Here is a 26,343-nt window from a genome sequence, read left to right as displayed (position 1 = left end):
TTAGCGGTAGTACGAAGCCCCAGTCTACATGGTCTAGTAAAATTCTTATCGGACTTGAGCAGAAGCACTGGTGATTGCCCCATCGATCAAGTGAACGTCTGAAATCGTTTGCGAAATTGTAGCCGGTATTTTATTGAATCTATGAGAACATGTTACAAAATTGTCACCGACCGTGTTTCATCTGTGTACTGACGAAATCGAGAACGAGGCTTGACCATGTGCTTTCAATAAACACAATCTATCAATGCCAATGGTTTTCTTTCAAATGGCATGTTATAGTCAAAGTTGTGACTGAGTGCAAAATACGAAGATAGTGTGCCATTTTCAGTCAATGCTTACAAATGACCTACAATTACCTGATGCAATAAAGCGCTGACAAGATCAAGCTTAAATCTAAAGGGCGCTTGAAATACAGTATAAATTTGTGTAACAGTCAAGCGCTCAGACGATTTTTTAAAACTCTGATCAGGGCTTAATTTCCAAAAATTAACAGTCGTCAGATCTTCAATATTCTAATAGCCCAAATGGTGACCAGTTATGAATTTTTGGTCGCCAATCAGCTTTTAAAGTCGCCCAGGCGACCATTTCAGTAGACTAAATTGAGGGCTGTAAAATAAATCAAAAGGTATGGAAATCCAGATCAGTCAAGTTTTACGGAGTTTATATACTGGTGGAATAACCTGTTTCGTACATTTCAGCTCGTGTAAATTTTGTCATTTCCATCGCCTATCCAGTTAAACCATCAAACATTTTTTTTAAATTGAATTCAAAACTGTTAATGATTATTCCTTTGTATATTCGGTTCAATTCTTATGAGGAAAGAAAATAAATGGTATGTCTAATGTAAAGGATAGGGACAAGAGACTTCCCAGAAGTTTCGCCTACTCCCAACATGAAGGGGGGAAATGACAAAATGTTAAAAATAAAATTTACTGCGCAAAATGTATAATTCTTATTAAAATATTCAAATTTGCATGTTTGATTTGTCCACATGTGTTAAATTATTTTGTCTTCTGAATTGTTGGAATTCCTTCTTTTACTTTTAGGAAGACAGACACAACCCTGAACCATCACCGGTGGTCCACGTTAGGGGATTATCAGAATATATCACTGAGGCAGATTTGATGCAGGCTGTGCAGCATTTTGGAACTGTGAAGTATGTTTCATGTGTGTCCAAATGTTAAAGATTTGATTAGAAATGTATATCCTACCATCTTCATGTATTTGAAAGCAACAATTTATGCAAAAAGGAAAATTTCTAAGGTGACAGTATGGTTGGACATATACATTGCTGTACTACAAATCTTATGAAAGGAGTCCTAATACAAGTGAAGTTCAAAATTATTTTAGCGGTGTTGGCCACTGACATTGACCAATAAGTCATGAATGTCAGTGGAAGTCTGTAACTAATTTGATGTTTTCTTTAAAAACATTTTGAAATGCAATGAAAAATGATATATAAAAGTTGATGTTTGTATACGTTCATGAAACACATGTTAAGTTATTGTGGTATTCTTTTCACAGTTACATTATGATGATGGGGAAGAGACACCAGGCTCTAGTTGAATTTGCTGTAAGTATGGAATTGAATTAATATGAATAAGAGTTGGTGGTATAAAAATGGTAAATTTGTCTTGTGAGATTGCAACCCAACAGCACAGGTTAGCCATGAACACACTTCATCTGAATTGGATTTTTATTACTTCCATGTCAGTCCTGCGCACTCATTTTAAACTTCACTTTTGTTTTAGATATTGAATTCAATTCCAAACCTTTACTCATTTTTTTCTAAAATATTAAATGTGCAAGTCTTATGAAATATGTAGAAGTTGCATTTCCATTCCAAAAAATGGGCACATGCATGACACAAGAGTGGGCTTAACTTTTAATTGTGTGTTAGAAAACAATATGGAGTGACACATTTCTATTTTACATCTAAATACTTGCTCATACGTTACTTTTTTAAAAACAAGTTCTGCTTTTTTATTCAATATTTTTTGAAAACCTGAGGGTAAAATAAAAAAGTTTTAGTCCACAGCAGGCTAATGAACAGTATATAGGATTAAAATTACAGTGTGTATTTAAACATACTTAGGGTTGACATACCAGTGTTCTCCCCAGGATTTTTTTAAGGAGCAAAATTCAAGGGCGTGTAACTCTTTTTTTAGAGTGAACTTTTGTGATCTGAAGCAATAAGTCATAAATCGTGACATGCAATATGAATTATAATGCTTTGTGTTATGTGTTTAATAATGCAGAGTATTAATGAATTACAAGAATATATATATGAAATAAATTGATTTTAAACACAAAAGTTATTTATATTCAGTCAATTAAAGAAGTCAAAATATAAATATTCATCTCTACTCTCTGCTCCTTCTAGGGATATTGTTTCAAGATAGTGTTATTTTGTTGGACAGTCTAGATCTGTTCCTCAACTTTGTCTTTATCCTCTTCAGGGTTAAAAATTAAACCCCCACTCACAATAACTTTTGCTTATACCCTATTTAACATTTCTAAGCCATGAAAACTCAGTCAGCCACTTGTCATTGAAACCAGAAACTGTACATGGTGCTTGCTTTTATCAATTGCTATAACTTGAGCTTGGTTGGGATTAGGAGAAGCAATGAAATCTGCTTATACTGACAGTGTAGACCAGGGCTTCCAAAATTATTTTTAGCCAGCCGGACATTTTATATATTATTCCGATTTTAATCCCTTAAGACAAAATAAACAAAAGGCAATTATGGTAATCAGTTGCCAAGTTGGCCATCCCAATGATTGACATTGAAAAAAACGATATTAAACTTTCTTTGGTTCAAATTTGAAGTTCTGACGTAAACTGTTAAATTGGCAGTGCATCATTCGAAGTGTGCAACTTCAGAGTACTTATATCTGCCTTAGCCTCTTTATTTGTGCAAAATAACGTTGTCAAAAACTTTTACTTTCGTTTTATGAAGTAATACCGGATGTTATCTTGACAATGGTAAAACATGGACCAGAGACGGATATGTAAATTCCGTATATGTTTGCAAAGTATGAAATCTTTCTACGTTATTTCTTCAAGAATATATTCGAAATAAACGTAAGATAAAGGTATCAATGACAATTTAAGCATTTTTTTTGAAGAAATTAGGAAGCATAATTAAATGTCACACATGCGCACACGTGTACTAATTCAAACAGAGACATGTCTCTGGTTCAAACAACGTGGTTATGACAATTTTTCATTTTCACCTTTTTAATTTTTTCATCAAATCATATTTTGTAAACGTATTTCTGATCATTTAAATCTTTTTGACTAAATTAATTAGATGCAAACCGCTGAAATGTAAGAAAATAACTTTGAATAGACCGATCAATGTCCGGTTCAAAATAGTTTACCTGTCACCTGAACAGGTAAATTTCAGCTGTTCGACAACTAATTAGCCTTGATTAAAATGAGAAGGTATTAAAGTAGGGGTTGTTTTGATAGTACTTAATGAGCATGTCACCTTTATGACCGGAAATGTGTGGCTGTTAAAGGCAAAATGTTGGGTCAAAAAGATCGCAAATTATGTTAAAATGACCGTCTCTTAAGAAAGCATTGAAAACTAAAAAGTAGATGACCGTTTTATGCTTTTCCCAGACGGACTTTTACCGGACATTATACAAATGTCCGGCATATATGACCGTTTTGGAAGCCTTGGTGTAGACGGAGGTGTATTCCCCTTTTCATTAGAAGTCATTGGTCTGAAAAAAACTTCTACTTCCATCATCTACCTTTTGCTTATAATTCACCCCTTTGTTATTTGCAGAGAACATGTTCATTCAGAATTAATAAAATCGAATATGGTTAAGATATTTGGTATACAACTTTTTAAAACAAATTTTTTTTTTTATAAATGAACAGCTGACCAGTTTCCGTAGTTTCACATTACGCTTCCGTGCGTATAATTGTTTAATCCTATCTTTGACAGATAGATATAAACAAAACTTTACAAATTCATTAAAGTTAAAACCATTGAAATTATTTACCAGTGACATTATACAGAAGCTGCTGGGATTCTGTACCCGTGTTGATTGTCACATATTTCCCGACGCACGGATTCACGATCGATGTTCAATGATCATTTTATTTCTAAAAATATGACAGTTTCAGACGAATTTACCTTGCAAACAACATTTTTTCACTTTCTATTAAAGTAAATCACTCCTCGTTATCTTTAATCAAACTTTATTTTAATTTTTTCAACTAATAATACTTTCATTCATAGTTTTCATCGTAAATATCTTTAGCAATGTGTATTCAAATTTATCATGTGTATTCCACACGTTCATTGGTCGTGTTTAAACATATTCTTCTTCTCGACCAATGAAAAAATTCGTTATATAAATGGTCAAGTGATCACACACACGATGCGTAAATACAATGTATTTGCGATCTATTTCTTCAATTTCTGCACTGAAGTTTTTTAAATTTTTAATTTTCTTCAAAAAATATCTATCTTCTTGATGATCGTTTATGCTATTACCTGATAACATAGTCTGATAAGGCTGAGATAAGCGTGGCTCAGGTAAAACTAATTATCAGTTATTGTGTAACACTGACTGACCCATCAGCAGTGATCAGTAACTTGACAATTTTAACCAACATTTATAATGAAAATGTGAAAATTAACACGCTGCGGGATCAAGTATTAAGGAACAGCGGCCAATTAAGACGCTGTGGGATCTACAAAAATATTATGAAGGCGCTGCGGCACGGCAGCGTCATATTGGCCTGGGGAGAACACTGCATACTACAGGGACTTTTATAGCTTGCTGTGTGGTAATGGTATTGCTCATTGTTGAAGGCCATACTGTCACCTGTAGTTGTTAACTTCTATGTCATTTGGTCTCTGGTGGACAGTTGTCTCAATGGCAATCATACCACATCTTATTTTTATACCCCCGCTTTAAAAAAGTGGGGGTATACTGTTTTATTATTATACCCCTGCTTTAAAAAAGGGGGTATACTGTTTTACCTCTGTCTGTCCTTCCGTCAGTCCATCCGTCCATCCCATGAATATTTTCGTCACATTTTTCTCAGGAACTACTTGACAAGGATTTCTGAAATTTGGTTTCAGGGTTTATATAAGTAAGTTACACCGTGTGATGCGTTTTCAGATTCATCACTCAACAACTTCCTGTTTACCCAACACTTGTATTATTAACACATGATAGCCAAGTTGAAAATTTTCGTCACATTTTTCTCAGGAACTATTTGACAAGGATTTCTGAAATTTGGTTTCAGGGTTTATATAAGTAAGTTACACCGTGTGATGTGTTTTCAGATTCATCACTCAACAACTTCCTGTTTATCCAACACTTGTATTATTTTACACATGAAAGCCAAGTTGAAAATTTTCGTCACATTTTTCTCAGGAACTACTTGACAAGGATTTCTGAAATTTGGTTTCAGGGTTTATATAAGTAAGTTACGCTGTGTGATGCGTTTTCAGATTCATCACTCAACAACTTCCTGTTTACCCAACACTTGTATTATTTTACATATGATAGCCAAGTTGAAAATTTTCATCACATTTTTCTCAGGAACTACTTGACAAGGATTTCTGAAATTTGGTTTCAGGGTTTATATAAGTCAGCTATACCGTGTGATGTGTTTTCAGATTCATCACTCAACAACTTCCTGTTTACCAAAATATTTCACCAGGGGTATCATCAGTGAGCAGTAGCTCACAGTTTTACTTGTTAATATATACATGTACATTAAACTATGCACAAAAGCATGCAAGATTGTCAATTTGAATTAGTCAAAAAGGGGAAAAGTACCAAGCAGAGTTAGTAAAAAAGGGATAGGGTACCAAGGAGGCAATCAAAAACCATAAGTGGAAGGAAAAAGATAATACTATAACCCAAAGAAAAAGAACAAATGATAAAACAATAGTCCTAAAAACACTAGCTACACAGAAAAATTTCAGTTGAGTGCACGTGTCAATAACATGAACTCCTCCAAAAAAAACTAAGGGTGAACCACATGCTCCATAATGTAAGACTATAAATTACCTAAAAATCTTACAGCTCTTCTATGTAAACAAAAGGTAGGTAGTCTGTTTCAGTCTGTTTACTATATACTGGAATTTGATTGGACAATAAACATAACTTCATTGCATGTCAATTTTTATTGTCTAATCAAATTCCAGTATATACAAAACAGACTGAAACTCTGCCTACCTATTGTTTGCAAACATCCAAGCAAACATAGCAAGCAAGTTGATCAAAGGTTTGCTTTGCATGCTTTTATAAAAGAGCTGTAACAAGAAGTAAGTCTTAGAGATCTTAACTGCTGAAACTCAACATAACAATGATTTTACAAGAAAATGTATAAAGCATCATATTTATTAAAAAAGTTAAATTTGGATTTTATTTTTATTTTTTTGTATGAAATTGAATTGAAACACATATTAGAATAACAAGAACATGAAGAACTCTTTCATATTTTACCAGAAATGTGTTATGAATGTAAACTAAAAGTTAATTGTTTTTTTTTTCTCTACAGGATATATCTGGAGCAAAAAACTGTGTCAACTATTCCTTGGTAAGTATGAAAAAATTGTTTGGCCTGAAACAATATGTGTGTTTTGGGTTTCCTTCCAAAAAATTAAAGGGGCCATAGGTTAGATTTTTTTTCTGACACAATCTTGAAAAAAATTGTGTTTTTCAGAGTTTTGTTATGATATTTTACATACTAATAAACCTAAACTTCGAATATCTTTAGTTTATCAATGAACAAATGCTGCATAGGTTTCACAAAATTTTTTATCAGTTCTGTCTCGCATGTCTCATATTTTTACAAAATGAGTTTGGCGTTGACCACAACTGATATTAAGTTTGGTTAATTTTTTTAGAGAAAAATACTCATAAAAATGTTAGGCTCTGTGCTCAAAATTAGGGTCGGTCGCAAAACCCTAAACACATACCTTTTTATGACCTTAGTGTGTAAAAACATAGATTTCACATAGTATATTGATTAAGCAACTATAACACATTTTTTTTGAAAGGTCATGTATTTATTAGGGACATCTTGATTTCAGTCAAACACACATATTCAGTTATTGGTAATGGTTATGTATGATTGTGCTCTCTTCATATGTATTAATTGTTGAATCCTAGCAATTTAAGAACAAGTTTTGCTGAAATTAAACAAAGCAAAATTAATAAAACAAACAGTTATAAAAATTGAAAATGGAATTTCTGATGAATTGTTTTGACTCTATTATCAAATAACATGACCGTTTTATATTGATTTTCAGAACAATCCAATTTATGTTGGACAGCAAGCAGCATTCTTCAACTACTCAACTAGTCAAAGAATTCAAAGGCCAGCACCTGGGTATAATGATCCCAATTACATGTAAATTGTAGAACCGTTTGTTAGTCAGGAAAATTCTTTTAATATAGTTATTATTGTATAATCTAGGCATAGCTTAGAATGTAGAATTCTATATACTGTACATGCTAATTCAGAAATATTTGCAGTGTTGAATAATAGACAAAATTGTAAAATTATTTATTGTGATTTCAGTAAATGCTGCATACAAATGATGCCAGCAAAAGTTTAAAATGCAAGTTTTTATTTTTTGGGAAACTCCGCTTGCAATAATAGAATAAAAACGTCGCAAAAAATTCTGAATTTACAGTAGTTATTATATAATCTTGGCATTGCCTAGAAAGTGAGCTCAGCAGGTTTTTGCATTTCTTAAACATCAACTCTGGCACCCATTGAACCATTTTTGACCAATATCAACATGAATATTTTTTATAAATGGTAATAATGTATATCACATGTTTCTGTAAGAGCTCACTTCATGTGTAACAGCTTTGCCATTGTGTATTTACCATAACAATTAAGAAACGTGCGCAATCTGGGGCGGATTAAGGCAGAGGTGTAAGTTCGCCTGCGGATTAAGGCAGAGGTGTAAGTTCGCCTGGACTAGAATTGTATATCATCCAAACCATTCAACCACACAAGTATGCACTTCAAGCATAAATAAAAAACGGATCAATTATTAATATTTAGAAAATTTGCACAAATAACATATTTTATGGAATTATATTACCTATCAGAGATCATGTGTGTTAATGAATTTTACAGAACTAGTGAATTAGTATTTCTAATTTTAAGCAGAAGTTTTGCTTTCCCCAACAAGTTATTTCTTTGTTAAATCAATGTGTGATTCAGTTTTCTTAGTTCTTCATTGACCAAATTCAATTGTGGCGTCAAATTTTCTTGCCTTTAGTGTGATTTTACTATTTTAACAGCAGGAAAACGAGACTAATAACGTCTCAAAGAAGGAACAGATTTTTTTTATCAGATTATTGATGCAGTAACTTTAAATTAGCCAACATCATTTAGGAAACCAGATTCCACTGTTTTCTGTGCTGTAAGATATTCCTCCACTCTCAACAATTAAATATAAAAAAAAATAATTCTTGAGTGAATAAATATCAATTACTGCTTGATGCAGCGGTAAAAATCTAGATCCCTATATTTTAATATAAAGGAAACTTCCTTGATTATTATTTCATTACTTTTTACAGGATGGGAGATGACCCTAATCGACCACCAAACCATATACTATTATTCACAGTCTTGAATCCACAATATCCAATCACTGTGGTAAGTACAACATTTCTGATTGGTCTACAAATTATTCATTTCAACTACAACAGTTTTTGTCTCACCTTGACGGAGTCAAAAAGCAAGACATAGGTATGCTGTTTCCGGCGGCAACGGCAGCGTCAACAATGTATTAGTTTGTGATTAGGTCTAGTTCATGGTGAACCACTAGTGGTAGGTCAGTGATATTTGGTATGCAGTTGTATTAGCATTCGCACATCTCATTACCATGGAGATTATTTGGCCCCGCCCCCTCAGTCAAGGTCTATTGACTTTAAAACTTTGCTTAGTTGACATGTATTAGTTTGAGATTAGGTCAGTTTATGGGGAACCACTAGTGATAGGTCAATGATATTTGGTATGCTGTTGTATAAGCATTGGCATATCTCATTTCCATGGAGATTATTTGGCCTCGCCCCCTCATTCATGGTCTATGACTTTGAAACTTTTGCTTAGTTTTCATGTATTAGTTTGTGATTATGTCAGTTTAAGATGAATCACTAATGTAAAGTCAATGATAATTGGTATGCAAATGTATTTGCATTTGCAAGTTGCATTTCCATGGAGCTTATATAACCCCACCCCCTAATTATGGTTCATTGACTTTGAAACTTTTACATAGTTTACAAGTTAATGTTTGTGTTTAGGTTTGTTTAAAGGGAACGACTTACGAAAAGACAATGGTATTTGGTTTGCAGTCGTATTAACATTGGCACATCTCATTTCCATGGAGATAGTTTAGCAGTATACCTTCAGTCATGGTTCATTGACTTTGAATATTTGCATAACTTACATGTTAAAGTATTACTATTTTAATTTCAACATTTGCATTATCAAAATAACAAATAGGCGAGACATATCTCTGTGTTAACAGTTGATGATGGCCAGCCATTGCTAAGTACAAAGTTTTGATTGGTCTACCAAATAACGAGTTATATTGTCTTTAACAATCCTGAATAATACTGACATATATAGCTGTGATGAGTTGCTAGGTTTGCAGCATTGAGTAAAAGTCTGAAAGTTGACTGGTTTATTGCAATAATAGGCATTAAATCTCAATTTGAAATTTTAGCCAGAAATAGTGGACATATTGGGAACTAATCATATTTTCTCCTTTTAGATATTAAACCAGTTTGTTTAAATATGAAAATAAAATGAAGATTAGTCAGTCATGTTGGAGATTCTTTGTAATTGTAACTCATGGGCAAACAAAGGAAGCATTTCTTTCTCCTATATGGTTTTTAAACTCTTGTGTAAAACCCTATGATCTGATTGGACAACAATGTCATTGTTGTCAATGAAGCTACCATTTACATGTCAACAATGAATAAGCTGCCAATTGAACTACTTGTAATCATCTGGGTTTTTTTTGCAGGAGATAAACCCAAATGTGATTTCAATTATTTTTTAACCACCTGGTTGATCTTTGTAACCAATGAAATATGATTTTCTGCATCTTAGTTTGGGGAGTTTATTTTAGAGCTACTCCATTAAAATGTATGTGGGAGGGTAGGAAGGGACTTTCAAAATATCCCTACAACCAAGAACCAATTTTTAGATAATTTTGCATAATGTTATTAGACGCATACTGAAAAAAGACCCATGACCCACATTAAATAATTAAACTTCCCTTCCTACCCTCCCACATACATTTAATTGAATAGCCCTTAATTGTTCTCTCTATTTTTAGGATGTTATGCAGACAATTTGTTCAGCCCATGGTCAAGTGTTGAGAATAGTCATCTTCAAGAAGAATGGTGTCCAAGCTATGATTGAGTTTGAGAATGTTGACTGTGCTACTAGGGCCAAGCAGGCATTGAATGGAGCAGATATTTATTCTGGTTGTTGTACACTCAAGATTGAGTTTGCCAATGTAAGAATTATGATTTACCACAAAAAAATGATTTCTTTTGCTTGAATAATTTCTCAGAATTTGTGTCTAATCAAAGATGCAAATTAAAATTCCTAAGAAACTCTGAATAACCACACAATTTTGGTAAATTTTGTCTAAGACCAGTACATGTAAGAGTGTCTTGATGGGGTTTTCAGAATAGAGAAGGATAGGCTAGACTACAGAAAAATGGGTTAAAAAAAATTAATGGAGAAGAACAGGCCGAAAAAATAAAGAACAGAGAATAATGGGGTGCCAGAAAAGAGAAAAATGGGAATAATATATAAAGAATAAAGAAAAATTACTTAGAAATTTTAAGAATACAAAAATGGAGGACCCCTCGTCAAGACCTTCATGTAAATGACACTGGATATGAATAGAAAAATATATATGTCGGGGAGGCAGCAACAAAACCAAACATGAAAAGCAAAATGACATTTAGAAGTCAACACTAGACTGGTGTCTCTACAATATGTCAAACTAAATCAGCAATCGAAAAAAAGTAGTGGACTGTCCGACACATTTAACAGACTATCAAATATTTGCACTCAATATCAAATTCTTGAAATGACAGAAAAGCATCTACTTACAAGGTTACTGGCTGGGGACAGGCACATAAACATTCTATTTATAGAATCTACACACGAAGGTCAATCGTGACAGTGATATTTGCTGATCAAAAAAGGTTAGGGGTGTCTTTTTGCGATTTCACTAACATTTTGCAGTTTTAATTCAGAAAACACTGCATTTCTATTTACAGCAATTGTCACACACATTTAATTGGAAATTGTATCTTCATATGTATATAAATGATTCTGTTCAATTGTATAACATATAAAATTGTTCTGACAATGAAGGAAAAGGAAAAATTCAGACAGTCCACTTGACCATTTAAATAGTTGGCATAAATTTAGAAAAACAACGGATATGTGGTATCCATCCATGACACAAAATCAGTATTTGCACAGCAAAAAAAAACCACAAAAAGCAAAGGAACAGCGCTTTTATTGCAGTTCTTCATCTCAAAGTCATATTGGTTCAGATTTGGTCTCTGTCTAATTATGCTTATCATTCTTGTGCATACAGTCAAAGTACAAAAAAAAATAGTTTAATTCCGCCTCATGTTAATGTGCTTGGTCCATTTCAGATATTGTGCCAGATAGTTGGACCATTTCAGAAATTGTGCCAGATAGTTGGTCCATTTCAGAAATTGTGCCAGAAAGTTGGTCCATTTCAGAAATTGTGCAGGATAGTTGGTCCATTTCAGAAATTGTGTTGGATAGTCATTGTTTACTACTTAGTACTTTTTGTCTTTGAAAGAATAAATAATATCTGTGGTCGGTTCTTGGAATTCGCTTGTGATTTAATTCTCTAACTGACAAAGTTTGGCAATGCATGTAGTTGTATGTTAATTTGTATGAAAAATTTATTTCTTCTTTTCTAGCAAACAAGACTCAATGTAATCAGAAATGACTCAGAAAGTTGGGACTACACAAACCCTAATCTAGGTAAGATTTGTTATATGTTGTACCCATTTTTTCAACAAAATCTACATGGCGTCAAAAAAGCGAAACTTGGGTATGTTGTTTCCCACAGCAGCAGCAACAATTTGTTAAAGTTTGAGATTAAGTCAGTTTAAGGGGACCCACTTAATGATAAGTCAATGATATTTGGTATGCAGTTGTATAACTATCAGTACATCTCATTTCCATGGAGATTTTTATGCCCCACCTAGGGGCAGTATGTTATTCGGTCTGTGCGTCCGTCCGTCTGTCTGTCCTGCTTTAGGTTAAAGTTTTTGGTCATGGTAGTTTTTGATGAAATTGAAGTCCAATCAACTTGAAACTTAGTACACATGTTCCCTATGATATGATCTTTCTAATTTTAATGCCAAATTAGAGTTTTGGCCCCAATTTCACGGTCCACTGAACATAGAAAATGATAGTGCGAGTGGGGCATCCGTGTACTATGGACACATTATTGTTTTACCCTGCCCCTTCAGTCTTGGTCTATTGACTTTGAAACGTTTGCCTAGTTAACATGCTAAAGTCTGTGATTAAATCAGTTTTAAGGGAAACACTTTTGATAAGTCAATGATATTTGGTATGCAGTTGTATAAGCATATCTTATTTGCACAGAAATTTCTAGGCCCTGTACCTTTAGTCATGGTTCATTTTCATAATTTACATGTTCAAGTATCTATTTTCATTTCAACATTTACATTTTACTCTCAAGATTACATACATGTGAGACATATTTCTGTGTCAACAGTTTAAACTTCATATTATTATTTTTTTATATTCCTTATTCCACCTGGGAAGTTTAATTCCTGATCATGTTGAAATAGCTCATAAAAACTTACCAAACAATAGAAAGAATGAATTGATTTTCATCCTAACTTTCTTTAAGAGAAAAAAAATGGTATTGAGGAAACTACATCTGTCAATGGTATGTCTGTCATAATGTGTTAAGGATGGATCCAGTGTCAAATTTTACATTTACAATAATAGAACTCTATATCTGTTTCCTAGAAGGACATAGTTTTACAGCAAAAGACCTTATGATGGAAAAGTAATATTTTTTTTTGCTTTCTGTCAAGTATTTTCTATTATGGCAAAAAAATCAAAATTTCATGGAAATAAATGCTTATATCTTGAACAAGAGGACACATTTGAAATTCATATATTTTTTAGTCCTTTTAGACTTCAAAAATCTTTTATCTTTTTTGGCATTCGGTGTAGTTTTTCGTAAATGGCTTCTCTATTTTAATACCTGGATCTGAGCCTTTGACCTTTTTTTTTTGTTATTCATTGAAGTTTAGTTTTGTATTGTTGTTGACATTTTAAAAGTTTCATACATATAAAACATTATTTGTGACATACAGGTTACTAAAATTTTCATGAATAATTGTTGAAATATGTTGCTTTTATTTTCAAGGATTTGTAAAATAACATTGAAACTTGAATTTTTGCAAACATTGTTACAAGAACATTGAAACTCTTCATATACAACCATTAACTGTAAGTTAAAGTACAAATAGAAATTTTACTTTACATTTCATTTAAAACATCACTTTTCCACTGGCATTTTGAATCACATCCTTAGTGTTCTCTAGCATTGTGGGAGATCATGGATTTTGTCAAACAAAAGACTTAATTGATATTTACTGATTCTCTGTGAAAGGTTCAGGTATTGAAGAAATGGCAAGACAGTTCAGCTAGAAATCTGTTTAAGTAATAGGTCTTCCTGTGTACCTAACAAGTTTTCTTGTAAAAAAAAAAGACAGTTCAGTCTGAGGGACTTGAACATTTCCTATTTTTACAAAAACATGATTTTGTGGAAGATTTTTTGGCATCAATTTTTCACCTATGTAAAATAGTAAAATTTCGATTTGTACTTAAACTCTAAAAGACATAACTGTAGTTCTATATTTTTTCATTACACATGTACATTCTGTAGCAATTACATTGTAAACTATTTTACAAGACAGCTTATACATTTTGAAAAATGACATTGTAATTTTTGTAATTACACAAAATATATTTGTAGAACATTTTGAATATTGATATACTTTTTTACCTGTAATTCAACATAAACACAATACTTTTTTTACATGTAATTCGACAAAGCATTTAACGTAAACAGTTAAGATTTTTTTTTTTTACGACAAGTTAATTTCAAACGTTTCATTTCTAAAAGATAAAACAACAAAAATATATTAAGTTTACAAATTAAACAATTTTGCATTATGAACATTTGACTTGTGTGAGCAAAATGAAAACTGATTTTGAATCTACAAAATTGACAATCTTCCAAAAGAAAACACTAAAATATAGCAGTTTGGAAAAGAGACTTAAATTTTATGTATTTTCTACAGTATATAATTCGGATACAGAAGTAAATGCATAATTACAGATGTTCTCAATATAGAAATAAAGAGATCAAAACTGAAAAATATGTTGAAATGTAACAGTCATGGACAGATATTTACCTGTAAAAATGTTCTTTTTCATTCATTTTTGTTAAAAAAAAACTTTTCCACTGTTTACCAGAAAATTGGTTGAACTAAAAATTCAGGATTGAATCAAATTTAAAGCATACAAGAAAAAAATGCTCCTAAAAGAAACAATGGAATTTATGCAATCAATATTCTTGGTAAACAGTGACCAATTATTTCACATGTACCTTTTAAAATTCATTTCACTACAACAAGATTCAGCGTTTTACTTGGAAACTTAGTTCTGTGGATTATTACCTAGTTTGCAGCTTGGAGATTATGAAAAATACTCGATTAAACAAACATTGAACTAATAGCCTACTTGTGGATGCCAAAGAGATGGAGCCTGAAAGATGACAGCTTACGTAATTCCTCGAAATGCTTTTGCAGAAACCAGAATAAAAATACATGTATTGCAACATACAAAATAACTCCAGTCATTAACCTACTCTCACAGAAATATAAATATGATGGATTTTTCAATTGTTTTACAAATCAAAATCTTAAAATAGACAAGACAGCATTTTAAAACTTGCAGAATCAATGAAGACTCAAACAGACCAATCAAGACCTGGATTTGTACCTTGAAATTTCATACAAAATGAACTGTGACATATATGGACTTTATATTCTTACCACCAGAAGAAACAAATTAATTGCTTGATACCTATAAATGGATATACCTACAATACCTGGTTATAAATCAGAAAACGAAAAAATATCAAGGTTGGAAAGCAAACAATAAATCTCTACAGAAGTTTCATCCTAATCCCACAAAGACAGACCATAGACAACATACAATCACCCAATGGGAAATTAAATTCAAACAGACCAATCAAAACAGGGGTTACAAAAACAAAAACCTCTCTTTATAATGTACTGATTGTTTCGATTGGTTATTTATTAACAGCACCATGGGAACAACTTGGATGCAGACTTCTTCAAGTGCTGTATTGTGGATGAGTCATCAGTGGTGTACAAGATCCTACTGAGGCATTATATTATAGATTAGAATGTTACAAACATGTATACAATCACACAAACATTTGCAGTCTTTTTATTGACATATATTGTTTATGATTGCTATCAGTGGAGCTTTTTAGGAAGACTTTGTAAAATGTATCACGTTCTTACATTCTACATCAAAATACCTCTTAAACTTGTATTTTTATCAAACTCATAGAAAAAGTTAGAGAGTTTTCAGATAGATGGGTATCATATAAGAAAAATAATGGAATTTTTAAAATTAGAAAATGGGCTCCTTCAAATATATACAGTAAAGATTATCCACTTGTAGTCCCAGTTCAGTTAAAATCTGTTATAATAAATTAAAAAATCGGCTCGTTCAAATATAAACAGTCAAGATTATTAACTTTGTAGTACAATTCAATTTAAAAAACCTTAGAAGAATTGAATATTTAATTTTGTGACTTAATGCACTTTAAATTGGACTCTCCTATAAAAACCAAAAACTTCAGAAACTTGACAAATTTAAAAAACATTTAGAATTAACCTTCTGGTTCAACACTTCAGAGTTCTGAAAAAGTGGTGGTCGAAGGCTTTGACTACCAAAATTTTTACAAAGGACCGATACAATTTTGATATTTTGCAATAGAAATAATAAAAAGGACCTGCAAATTTTCTTGAAGGACAACTAAGGAAAAAAATATTTCAAGAACTCTGGCATTTGATGTTAAATAGTGATTTCCATACATAATGTTATGTTTATGTATACAAGTGAAGAGAATACATTGAAATGATTTTATATTCTAAATCTTGAAATTAGATAAATGGATGATTATGGTTTACATTCTTTATTATATATAGATCATAAAATTGAGAAGTAAAATATTTACCCGATATATTTGTTGAATTTTAAAATTTGAAATTTTATTTCTACAGGAAATGAACCACCAGGAGCAGGACGCCCACTTTTACCAGATCCTAGATATCAAGGTCAGCAAGCCTCTTATGGTAATTACATACACAACGTGGCCGAAGGTTGTATCTGAAAAAAAAATACAGTATTTTGAAGTTAAAATCGACTGAATTTTGTGCAAAATTATGCACCCCTAGGGTGACTGGGGTAATGTGATAGGTTATAGTTTTGATTTTGGGTTCACTGAGCATGAACGTGATCGTTTTGACTTGTTTTTAAGGAACAAATATTGGTACTGAATAAAAACTTGAAAAGTTTATTGAAATTAAACCAATTGATATTACACACAATTTCTATTTGCAAAAACAACCTAAAATTTAGTCTATGATAACAAGATACTTTTATATCACAATACTAATAAAAAAAACTCTATTTATTACTAAGAGTTATAATTCCTATAAAAGTATTATGTGCCTTCTTAAAATTTATTTCATTGTTTAAAGCTGCTTCTCCTTTGATCATCCAACCACCTTAGTGGTCTCAATGATGATAGCCCTCCTTGAGAGTTGGAGGGCTTTGTGGTAGAATCCCTAGCCTGGTGAAATAAATTTAAATTTCAGAATTGCTGCTATTACAGAAAGAAAAAGGCTTTATTTATTAACTATATTGTTGTGCACCTTTTGTTCAAAACGGTAAGAAAAACCTTACAATTGAATGTATATGAAAATTTACTGTTATATTTACAACTTTAAATCTGCAGGGTCAGGACCACCACCACCTCAGGGAGGTTACTCACAAGGCCAAGGGGGGTACCAACAGCCTCCAGGATCAGGATATGGACCCCCTCCACCACCACAGGGAGGAGGGTACGGAGGAGGCCAGGGAGGATATGGTCAGAGCCAAGGCTATGGACAACCACAGGGAGGGTACGGAGCACCTCCTTCAGGAGGCTATGGTGCACCACCACCCCAGAACAGTTATGGAGGTGGAGGGGGGTATGGTGAGGGTGATGGATATGGAGGAGGTTATAATTCAGGACCACCAAGAAGTGGTGGATATGATGACAGGTATCCACCAAGAGACCGAGGATACGGAGATAGAGGGAGCTATGGTTCTGGAGATAGAAGGGTAAGTGTTAAAACTGGAGAATACTGTAATAAACCGAGTAATTTTTGCAATCAATATTTTTTTTAAGACTTTCACAAGAAGTACAAAAATGCAAAGAAAAATCTCCATGATTAGGTAAAACTTATATCCTTCCTTATATAGATACAGCATTAAACTATACTTGTATCTGGTGTTCAAAATTTTCATTATATTCAAAAAGAAAAAAGTTGAACAGAAAAATCACATTCCACAAAACAAAAAAGTTGGACAGCACAAACCTCACAAAAAATTGGTTGTGATCACAAATTCTACTAAAACCAAATCATTTTAGGTAGGCTATTCTCATTTTCTTCAGGTCTCATGTCATTGTAAACTGAGATATGTTGCTGATTTGAGACAATTTTTCAGTTGATAGTGTATCTTGTTATTTGCAGCAATTTATCAAAGATTAAAGATCTAGAGCACTTTAACATTTATTTATGCCTTCTTGAATTTAAAATATCCATTTTCCAACATGAAACTTATTGTTTTGCATGCATTTTTGAACTCCAAAATTCTTTTTGCTTTACAACATTACGAAAGGTGATGTTCTATCATTTCTATGAAATAGCAACATGATTGTGTGTTTACAAATCTAAATTGTGTTCCAAACTTCGAGACTCATGGAAATGTTACCAATCTGCGAAGAACAAGTTTAGTTGCAACAAATGCCTACAAAACTCCACCACTTTAAAATACCTAAGGTGTCATTGGTATTTGAGGTTGTAAGAAAATAATGGCTGATGAACAAGAAATTATATTTTACAGGGAGATAGAGGTGGATACAGATCAGGTTATAGTGATGGACCCCCTGGAGCCAGTGGACTCTCCCAGGGAGCAGTAATTATGGTGTATGGATTGGACAATGAAATGAACTGTGAACGTCTATTTAATCTCTTCTGTCTCTATGGCAATGTAGTTAGGGTATGTATTCATAGTAAAATATGGCAGGACAAGTGTAAAGAGAGTATATGAGACAATTTCAAAAATATTTGGTAAAAGCAAAAAGAGCTGAAGTTATTGCATGGTCTTCATTAAAAATAGTAAAAACGGTCATTTAAACATTTCCCACTGATGGCTGGCTTCTCAGAATTTTACAAATATTGAATTCAAAAACTCAGCTAAATCTATTGACTATTTGCTACTATGCTATTGCTGTTGTACTGTCTTCAGCTAATAAGGTTAGTTTTGCAAGGCGTGGGATTTAGGCCCCAGGGAAACATTATTTTTAATAAACTGTGTGATTTGACAATTATACAAGTCAGTTGTATGTTTAGGTAAGTGGTGAACGATTATGTAGAAGAAAAGTGTGTTGCTGTTCATGTCTATGATCACCACTGATAAATTTACAAGGGAGGTGCTTAAAGAAATTAATCTTTTTAACTGTTGAAAAATACTTGTAAATTTTATACCTTTAGTATACTATTAGTTCTACCTATATATATATATATATATTAATATTTATGTATTTTAAACTTAACTTTAGTCATTTAAAAGTAATCTGAATTAGAATTGTTTTTCAAACCATCTCAAAAGTAAAGGTTGGTACTGAAAAAATCAGAAGTAGTGCTGGAAATCCAAGGGTGGTGACCACTTTTGAATAGCCTGTGGTGGTCCCTGATGTATAAAATAAAATAAAAGGTGATAGGATAAGCTATTTTCCTAATGCTTGTAGTTTATAGGTTTGGTTGGCTTGCTTGCTTTGTTTGTATAAATGTTTGATCAAGCATTGTAATTAAGATTGACATCTGCAATCAATAGATAGGCGGGGCTTGAGCTTGTATACATTATACTTATAAATGTTATTGGCTGTTAAGTAGTGCAAGGTATAATGTAAACAAGCTGAAGCCCTGCCTTTCTATTGATTGCAGATGTCAATCTTAATAACCATGCTTCAGCAAACATTTATAGAACAAAGCAAGCAAGCAAGCCAACCAAACCTTTAAACTACAAGCATTAGGAAATTAGCTCTAATAATATGTAATCTTATCTTTTAAATTTTGTTTAAAACAACTATAACTGTGATAATGAATGTAAAACTGTGTTAAACCTTAGCAGTTGATAGGTTGTAGTATTATAAAATGGTTTATAATCTTTTCATTTAGATTAAGTTTTTGAAGAGCAAGGATAATGCTGCTATGGTACAGATGGGCGATGCCTTGGCAGTTGATAGGTGTATGAACATGTTAAATAATACATACTTCTTTGGAAACAAACTACAGTTAGGGTAAGTATTGAGTTGATAGAAGAATGAGAAGATCCAAAAATTATTTATTCGGGGAGTCACCCAAAGTCATAAGTTATCAAATCTTGGAATCTCTATCTGGTTATTGACCTTATTTCACCTGGCTTTTTATAGTTTTTTTTTACCTTTTGCAATAGAATTATTAATGTTCCTATAATCCACACTCAAATGAATCAAATGATTCGTGAATTATTTAGCTATATAATGCTTTTACATTTATTAATCACTTTTTATACGACCACAAAAAAATTTTGGGGTCGTATAATGCTATCACGTCATCGTCGTCGTCATCCGAAGACTTTGGTTTCGGGACAATAACTTTAGTTTATGTGTATGGATCTCTGAAATTTAACCAAAAGGTTCAATACCACAATAGGAAGGTTGGGATTGTTTTTGGGGGTGATGGTCCCAACCTTTTAGGAATTGGAGACCCAAAAGGGGCCCAAAACAAGCATTTTTCTAGTTTCAGGACAATAAGTTGTGTATAAGTATTGTGATTGCTCTGAAATTGTACCACAAGGTTCAATACCACAAGTAGAAGGTTTGGGATTCATTTTGGGGGTAGTTACCCAAATCTTTCAGGAATTAGGGGCCAAAAAGGGTCTAAAACAAGCATTTTTTTTATTTTCAGGCAATAACTTGTGTTTAAGTGTATTGATTTTTCTTAAATTGCACCACATTTTACAAATAGAAAATTTCTTCAAATGTAATTTTTTTCAATTAGGGGGGGAGGGGACAAACATTTTTTTTTTCCCTCAAGATTTAAGAAATTATAAAGATTTCTTAAAATATTATTGTTTAGGGGGTAAATTTTTTTTCCTCAAGATTTAAGAAATTGTCAATTTTCCAAAGAAAAATTGGGGGTCACAATTTATTTTGCTTATTCTTTGTATATAGTCTGAAAACAGATTTACTAAGTATTGCGCAACAGCACAGTGTATTGCACAAAAGCAAGAAATCTTCAATTGAATATAAATTCAAATCATATAACCAATTTTAAGTTCTTTGACTACATTTATTCTGTGTCAGAAACCTATAATGTGTCAAATATTTAATTACAATCCAAATTCAGACCTGTATCAAGCATAAATATTGTGTCCATTTTTGCCCCAACTGTTCAGGGTTGGACCTCTGTGATCGTATCCAGCTGCGCTAGGCGAAGCAGTTTATTATAAGATAAAGAACGACATTTAATGAAATTATATTGTAGAAGAGTGGAATTTTTGTGTGTGGTAGAATTGACCCATTCATAGATGAGGGTGGTAAAGGGTTATTTTTGTGCAACGTGTTTTGCCATTTTTATTATTTCACGTGCAGCCATGAAAAAAGGTTCGTTATTCACCATGTTTCGTGAAATCGGTAAAAAGATCAACGTGCAAGATATTTTTTAATTGTTCATTCATCATGAAATTGAAATCATGCAGATAATACCCCCCTTTACCCCCCCCCCCCCCCCCCCCCTTACATAGATTTGATGAAAGTTATTCCCAACAAAATCACAAATCATAAGCAATGTACATGTATATGTTTCTTTTCAGACATTCTAAACAAGCTTTCCTTAAGGATGTAGCCCAACCACATGATTTACCAGATGGCACCACTTCATTTAAAGATTTTATGGGAAGTCGTAACAACAGATTCTCTAATCCTGAAGCTGCAAGCAAAAATCATATCCTTTTTCTGAAAGTGTTGCAGTATGTTCCTTTAATTTGTGTTGCCATGGATACAGGAAATATTAAAATTTGCCATTCAAAAATGCTCCTGTAAGAAGAAAGTCTCTTGTGTCCTTTGATTGTGAAATTGTGAGAATGATTTCTTCATCTCTGTTAGTTTATGTTTTTGGAAAGGAATTTACATGTCTTCCATTTCATTGTTTTGCTGTTTAAAGATGCAGTAAATAGATAGTTGTTGTTACTATTAGTTACTGTAAAGTGTACAATTAAAAAGACAATTTGGAAAAAAAACAAGAAAAAATGTTTGGCGAAGAATGTCACTCTCACTCTATGATGAAGTATTTTGAACGGTCCAACTACTATCATGACTTTATGCATTTTAAGACAACAACATTGAAAATATAAACATAACTAAAAATACAAGTTTAAAACAAGTGCTATAAAGTTTGGTTGATGAATTGGTTTTCAAAATTGTGAAATGATTAATAAAGACGTAAAAAAAATCCCCTCATTGCATTTTTGGGGATTTGATATATTTGGGATTGAATTGAAATCCAGAATAGGTAATTAGAGAAAAGTAAATATTTATGAAAATCTTTTGTCTTTGAAAAATACTTTGGTAAAAGTTTTTGTTAAATATTCAAGAAAATGAGCTTTGTTTGCAAATGAGTTTCTGTTTAACAAAATTTGGCATATATAATTATTTTTTCTGCTGAAAAGCTTAGAATTCTAAACTTTAAACTTTAAATTTTTCTCCTTAACAACTGTGCAAGTATAGTAGCGTCGTCCAAAATACTTCATTTCTTCAATACTCCACCAACCATTTCAGAGGAGGAAATTTCTGAGGTATTGTTTTTAAACATATTGAGCGACACGTTTCTTTAAAAACTACTATTTTGCTGTGCTGCATTGCAAAAGTTTTATTTGTAAATTTTGCAACAACAAAAAATCAGTTAATGTTGTGTTCTTTTTGTTATTCTTTTTGATTGGAGCACAGCAAAATACGTTTATATTAATTAACTGGTACAAATTCTTATAAGTATATTTGTTAATTCTGTACATGTCAAGATTGTTTACATTTGTTTTTATATACTGGAGTTGCTATCTACATTAATAGTTTCTTTTCATGCTTCAAAATTTTTACAGAGGCTAGAAAAAAAATTATAAGAATTTGTACCAAACTTGGGAGTTTATACTAATTGGTTAAATTGTTTTTTACTAACACAAATATTGTTATGGGAATGTCATTTTCTTAATATCAGAATTGAATTCTTTTGTGTAAAAAAGTACTGAAGCTTTATAAGGGATATTCCATTACGTTGTGGGTCATTAAGGGTGGTATGTCCATTTGATATGTGCAAAATTACTTATATAAGTATGTGGGGAGGACTTTGGAAGTCCTTCCCTCCCATGTCCATTTTAATGGAATAGCCCAAACAAATAAGAAAGATCCATTATGTTTTAGCAGCATATTTCATGAAACTAGAGTTTGTGTTATGTGGCCAGAATAAAATGCATTTCTATAACTGATTATCCGAAACATTTCCTTAACACTGTTTAAGTATTGTAGCACCGACTGAAATGCTTTACATGTATAACATCCCACCTAATTATTCTGAAGAGGAAGTCCTAGAGGTAAAGTGAAAACACATTCCATTCAGAAGAGCTTTGGTATCATGTCCTTCCTGCTTTTATGCAAAATATTGTAGAAATGAGATATCAAAGAGTACTTCTTAAATCTTTGCTTTACGGAATGTCTTCATTTTGTTTAAGTAGAATGGAAGGTGTCAATTGCCCTCTGGTGAAGTTAAATGTTTTCCATATATATATGTAGGACTCAAATCTATGGTGGGTTCCAGACCTATGGCAGATTCCGAATCTATGGTAAATATGACGTCATGCCATCCCAAATCTATGGCAGATTTTTTAAAATCCTAATCTATGGCAAGTTTTTGTTATTTCCTAATCTATGGCGGATTTTTGTTGTTTTCAAATCTATGGCAGATTTTGTGCAAATGGAGATCAAGGCAGAAACTATACGATCAATGACTTGTCTTAAACAGGTCGAAATGTACGACAACGTGAGCATGACTATAAACATTTGTGAAATAAACATTCCATAATGTTCAACCAAATCGTGATGGCAACCATAAAATGTCCTAAGTGTAGCAGTGATATACCATAATACAGACTTCGGGATTGAAATGATGTGCCCCATAAAAATAAGTATTTTCTAATCTGTGCAATGTACCTGTTAAACCCATTCATTAAACCAACTAGTAAAAATGGAAGTCCCTTAACAAACAAGAAAGCAGTTTTTTTATAAAAAGAATTAAACAGTTTGACTTTTCACAATTATATTTATTTGAGCGTTAATCAATCTTTTTTAACTGATGACGATTTAAGTCAAAGTGGTATATCCTGTAATTTCATCTCTCACTTTATATACTTTGCCAGCCATAGACGCTAACATATTTACTATAACTCCTTTCCTAAAATATCCAATACTAAAACAGCGGTGCCTTTCTTCATCGCGGGATACGGACGATACAGCAAATATTGTCCCTCCTCTGAATAAAAGGTCACACCATCGGCAAATTGTTCTAGAGGGAAAGCGGAAAGTGTTTCCCTGTGTATTTGTTTGTAAAAATATGTGAGCCCCGTGTTAAATATCTGTTTTTGATTTACATTCTACATATAATAAAAAATGTATATAAAATGGTGTTCAAATCTATGGGTTCCGCCATCGTTAGCGGCGGCGACGACGCAATATGGCGTTATTTTATTGTGACGTTATATGTTACTCTTTTTCCCGGAAAGATCTGCCATAGATTTGGAGAAAACAAAAAACTGCCATAGATTTGATTTGTTTGGCGTTTGTAACGTCATATTTGCCATAGATTAGGAATCTGCCATAGATTTGGAACCCGCCATAGATTTGAGTCCTACATATATATATTTGAAATAGTATAAATTGGTTATTGCATTTAGTGTAAAATCCTGTAATTCAGACACTTGAATTACAACAGTCACTATTCATATACTTCTCTTTCAATTCTAATTCAACAAAAGTATTCTGCATTGCCTATGCGGTGACAATACTGGTACCTAGACGCAAAGCTCTGTTGAAGTCTGATTAACACAGAACTTTGTATCTTGAACGTATTATAAAAGCTTCACCGTTATATACATGGATACCAAGGGTATGGGCATATGAGGATTTGAAAGATGCCACAAAATTATGTTCAGAAAAGATCTACAACATATTAACAGGTTATAAAACATTGTCTGTCATGCTTTAGATATTTTTTAAACAGTTCAATGTTGTAATTTAAAAAGATTTATTTAATGCTTTAAAATAAATGGTAACTTGAAATTGCTATATACATGTATTGGAATTTCTGAGTAGTCATCCAGTTTTGACATCTTATAAAGATCTTGGTAATTTTTTGGTCAGATCATTTGATAAGATGAGGATTTCGATGACATTTGAGTGATCGATGGATGATTATTTTAGTTTTAAACCTCACTAGCACAAAAAGACAGTATTGAGACACTAAGCATGTAAAAATGATGATATAAAATGAAAAGTAGATAGAAAAAATTAGATACAAAAAAAATAATTATAAAGGGAGTTGAGTAAAAAACAAAATTTTGACTACCACTGGAAATAAGGACAATTGGGATGAAAAACCTCTAAGAGACATTTTAGCGAAGACTTCTGTCGACTCTTTTTTCTAATGATGATTGAGCTACTGGTCATTACTAGATTTTACCCAGCCGATGACCTCTTGGAACAAAATTACCAAAGAAACGTTTTTTTAGACAACGCTAAAGATTGCACACCATATAAGACTTGAATAAAAGTTAATGGTTCAGGACTGTGTGGTCATTTCACACTAGTGATATTAATTGTATTTACTAATAATATTTATAATTTTTTTCTAGTTGTTTGACAGAAGTGGGGCAAAGAAACCATCCAAAGTAAAAATCTTTCCCAGTAAAAGTAAGTACAAGAGTTTTCCAAAGATGACTAAAATGATTTTATTGATTGCTTATAAAAAATGAGGATGTATTATTTAATAAATTTCTAAAAAGCAACAAAACAAAAAACAACATGTTCTTAATTTGTCATTTAGACACTCCCTAGAGGCAGTGTTGTAAAAAAGCAGAAAACACATGTATAAACAAGTACAAAACGATGAAGAACATACAGTTATGTGGTTTTATGTGACTTTGAGATAAAGAACAGCAATTAATGCGCTGTTCCTTTACTTTTTGTGTTTGCTGTGCATGTACTGATTTTGTGTCATTGATGGATACCCTGTATCCTTTGTTTTTCTATTATATTAAATATACTTTGGAATTTATTTAAGTACATACTAATTTTTGTGGCTTGATAAAAATTAGTAAATGCATCTTTTTTCTATAGATGATTTATATACTATTAACTGATTTTTTCAGGTGAAAGAAGTTGTACTGGTCTATGTGAATTTGAAAGTAAAGCCTGGGCTATTGAGGCTCTGATCTTGACAAACCATGTTTCTATAGATAATCCAAGTAAGTTACACCTTATCTACTTAAGTTTGTATAAAGTACAATAAAACTTGTTTGTTTGGTAGATGGATTATGATATCCATATTACCTTTAAAATTTAAACACAAGCCATTTCCGATAGTTTAATGAAGGAACACAGCATTTTCATTCAGCATAGACTAGCGATATTTTATTTTATTTTCCCTATACCTTCGGCGGTCAAACACTTTACAGCATTCCCGACGCGATTGGGAGTAGTACCTCTGGCCAAGGGAAGCCAGTCAAAATGATATGGAATTGCTATTAAAAAGTCG

At 32.3% G+C, this 26,343-nt stretch overlaps 1 protein-coding gene across 5 annotated transcripts in view; it reads left to right on the top strand.

The window, feature by feature from the left end:
• LOC127718280 (heterogeneous nuclear ribonucleoprotein L-like) overlaps positions 1 to 26,343 on the top strand; it is a 30,573-nt gene that overhangs the window by 1,504 nt on the left and 2,726 nt on the right. The window contains exons 2-16 of one of the 5 annotated variants that reach the window (XM_052224278.1): positions 1,047 to 1,156; positions 1,525 to 1,573; positions 6,542 to 6,580; positions 7,296 to 7,375; positions 8,584 to 8,662; positions 10,353 to 10,535; positions 11,998 to 12,061; positions 16,453 to 16,524; positions 17,190 to 17,557; positions 18,344 to 18,499; positions 19,681 to 19,802; positions 21,359 to 21,489; positions 23,055 to 23,128; positions 25,442 to 25,499; positions 25,958 to 26,053. In XM_052224278.1, the coding sequence (XP_052080238.1) occupies positions 1,047 to 1,156; positions 1,525 to 1,573; positions 6,542 to 6,580; positions 7,296 to 7,375; positions 8,584 to 8,662; positions 10,353 to 10,535; positions 11,998 to 12,061; positions 16,453 to 16,524; positions 17,190 to 17,557; positions 18,344 to 18,499; positions 19,681 to 19,802; positions 21,359 to 21,489; positions 23,055 to 23,128; positions 25,442 to 25,499; positions 25,958 to 26,053 (1,681 nt within the window). Of the gene's footprint in view, positions 1 to 1,046; positions 1,157 to 1,524; positions 1,574 to 6,541; positions 6,581 to 7,295; positions 7,397 to 8,583; positions 8,663 to 10,352; positions 10,536 to 11,997; positions 12,062 to 16,452; positions 16,525 to 17,189; positions 17,558 to 18,343; positions 18,500 to 19,680; positions 19,803 to 21,358; positions 21,490 to 22,265; positions 22,340 to 23,054; positions 23,129 to 25,441; positions 25,500 to 25,957; positions 26,054 to 26,343 lie in introns of all 5 variants that reach the window. The other 4 variants (XM_052224279.1, XM_052224277.1, XM_052224275.1 and 1 more) reach the window with 4 other exon arrangements.

The sequence above is a fragment of the Mytilus californianus genome, unplaced genomic scaffold, assembly GCF_021869535.1.
Source record: "Mytilus californianus isolate M0D057914Y unplaced genomic scaffold, xbMytCali1.0.p SCAF_10, whole genome shotgun sequence".
NCBI lineage: Eukaryota > Metazoa > Mollusca > Bivalvia > Mytilida > Mytilidae > Mytilus > Mytilus californianus.
This window is presented reverse-complemented; position numbering and strand designations above follow the sequence as displayed.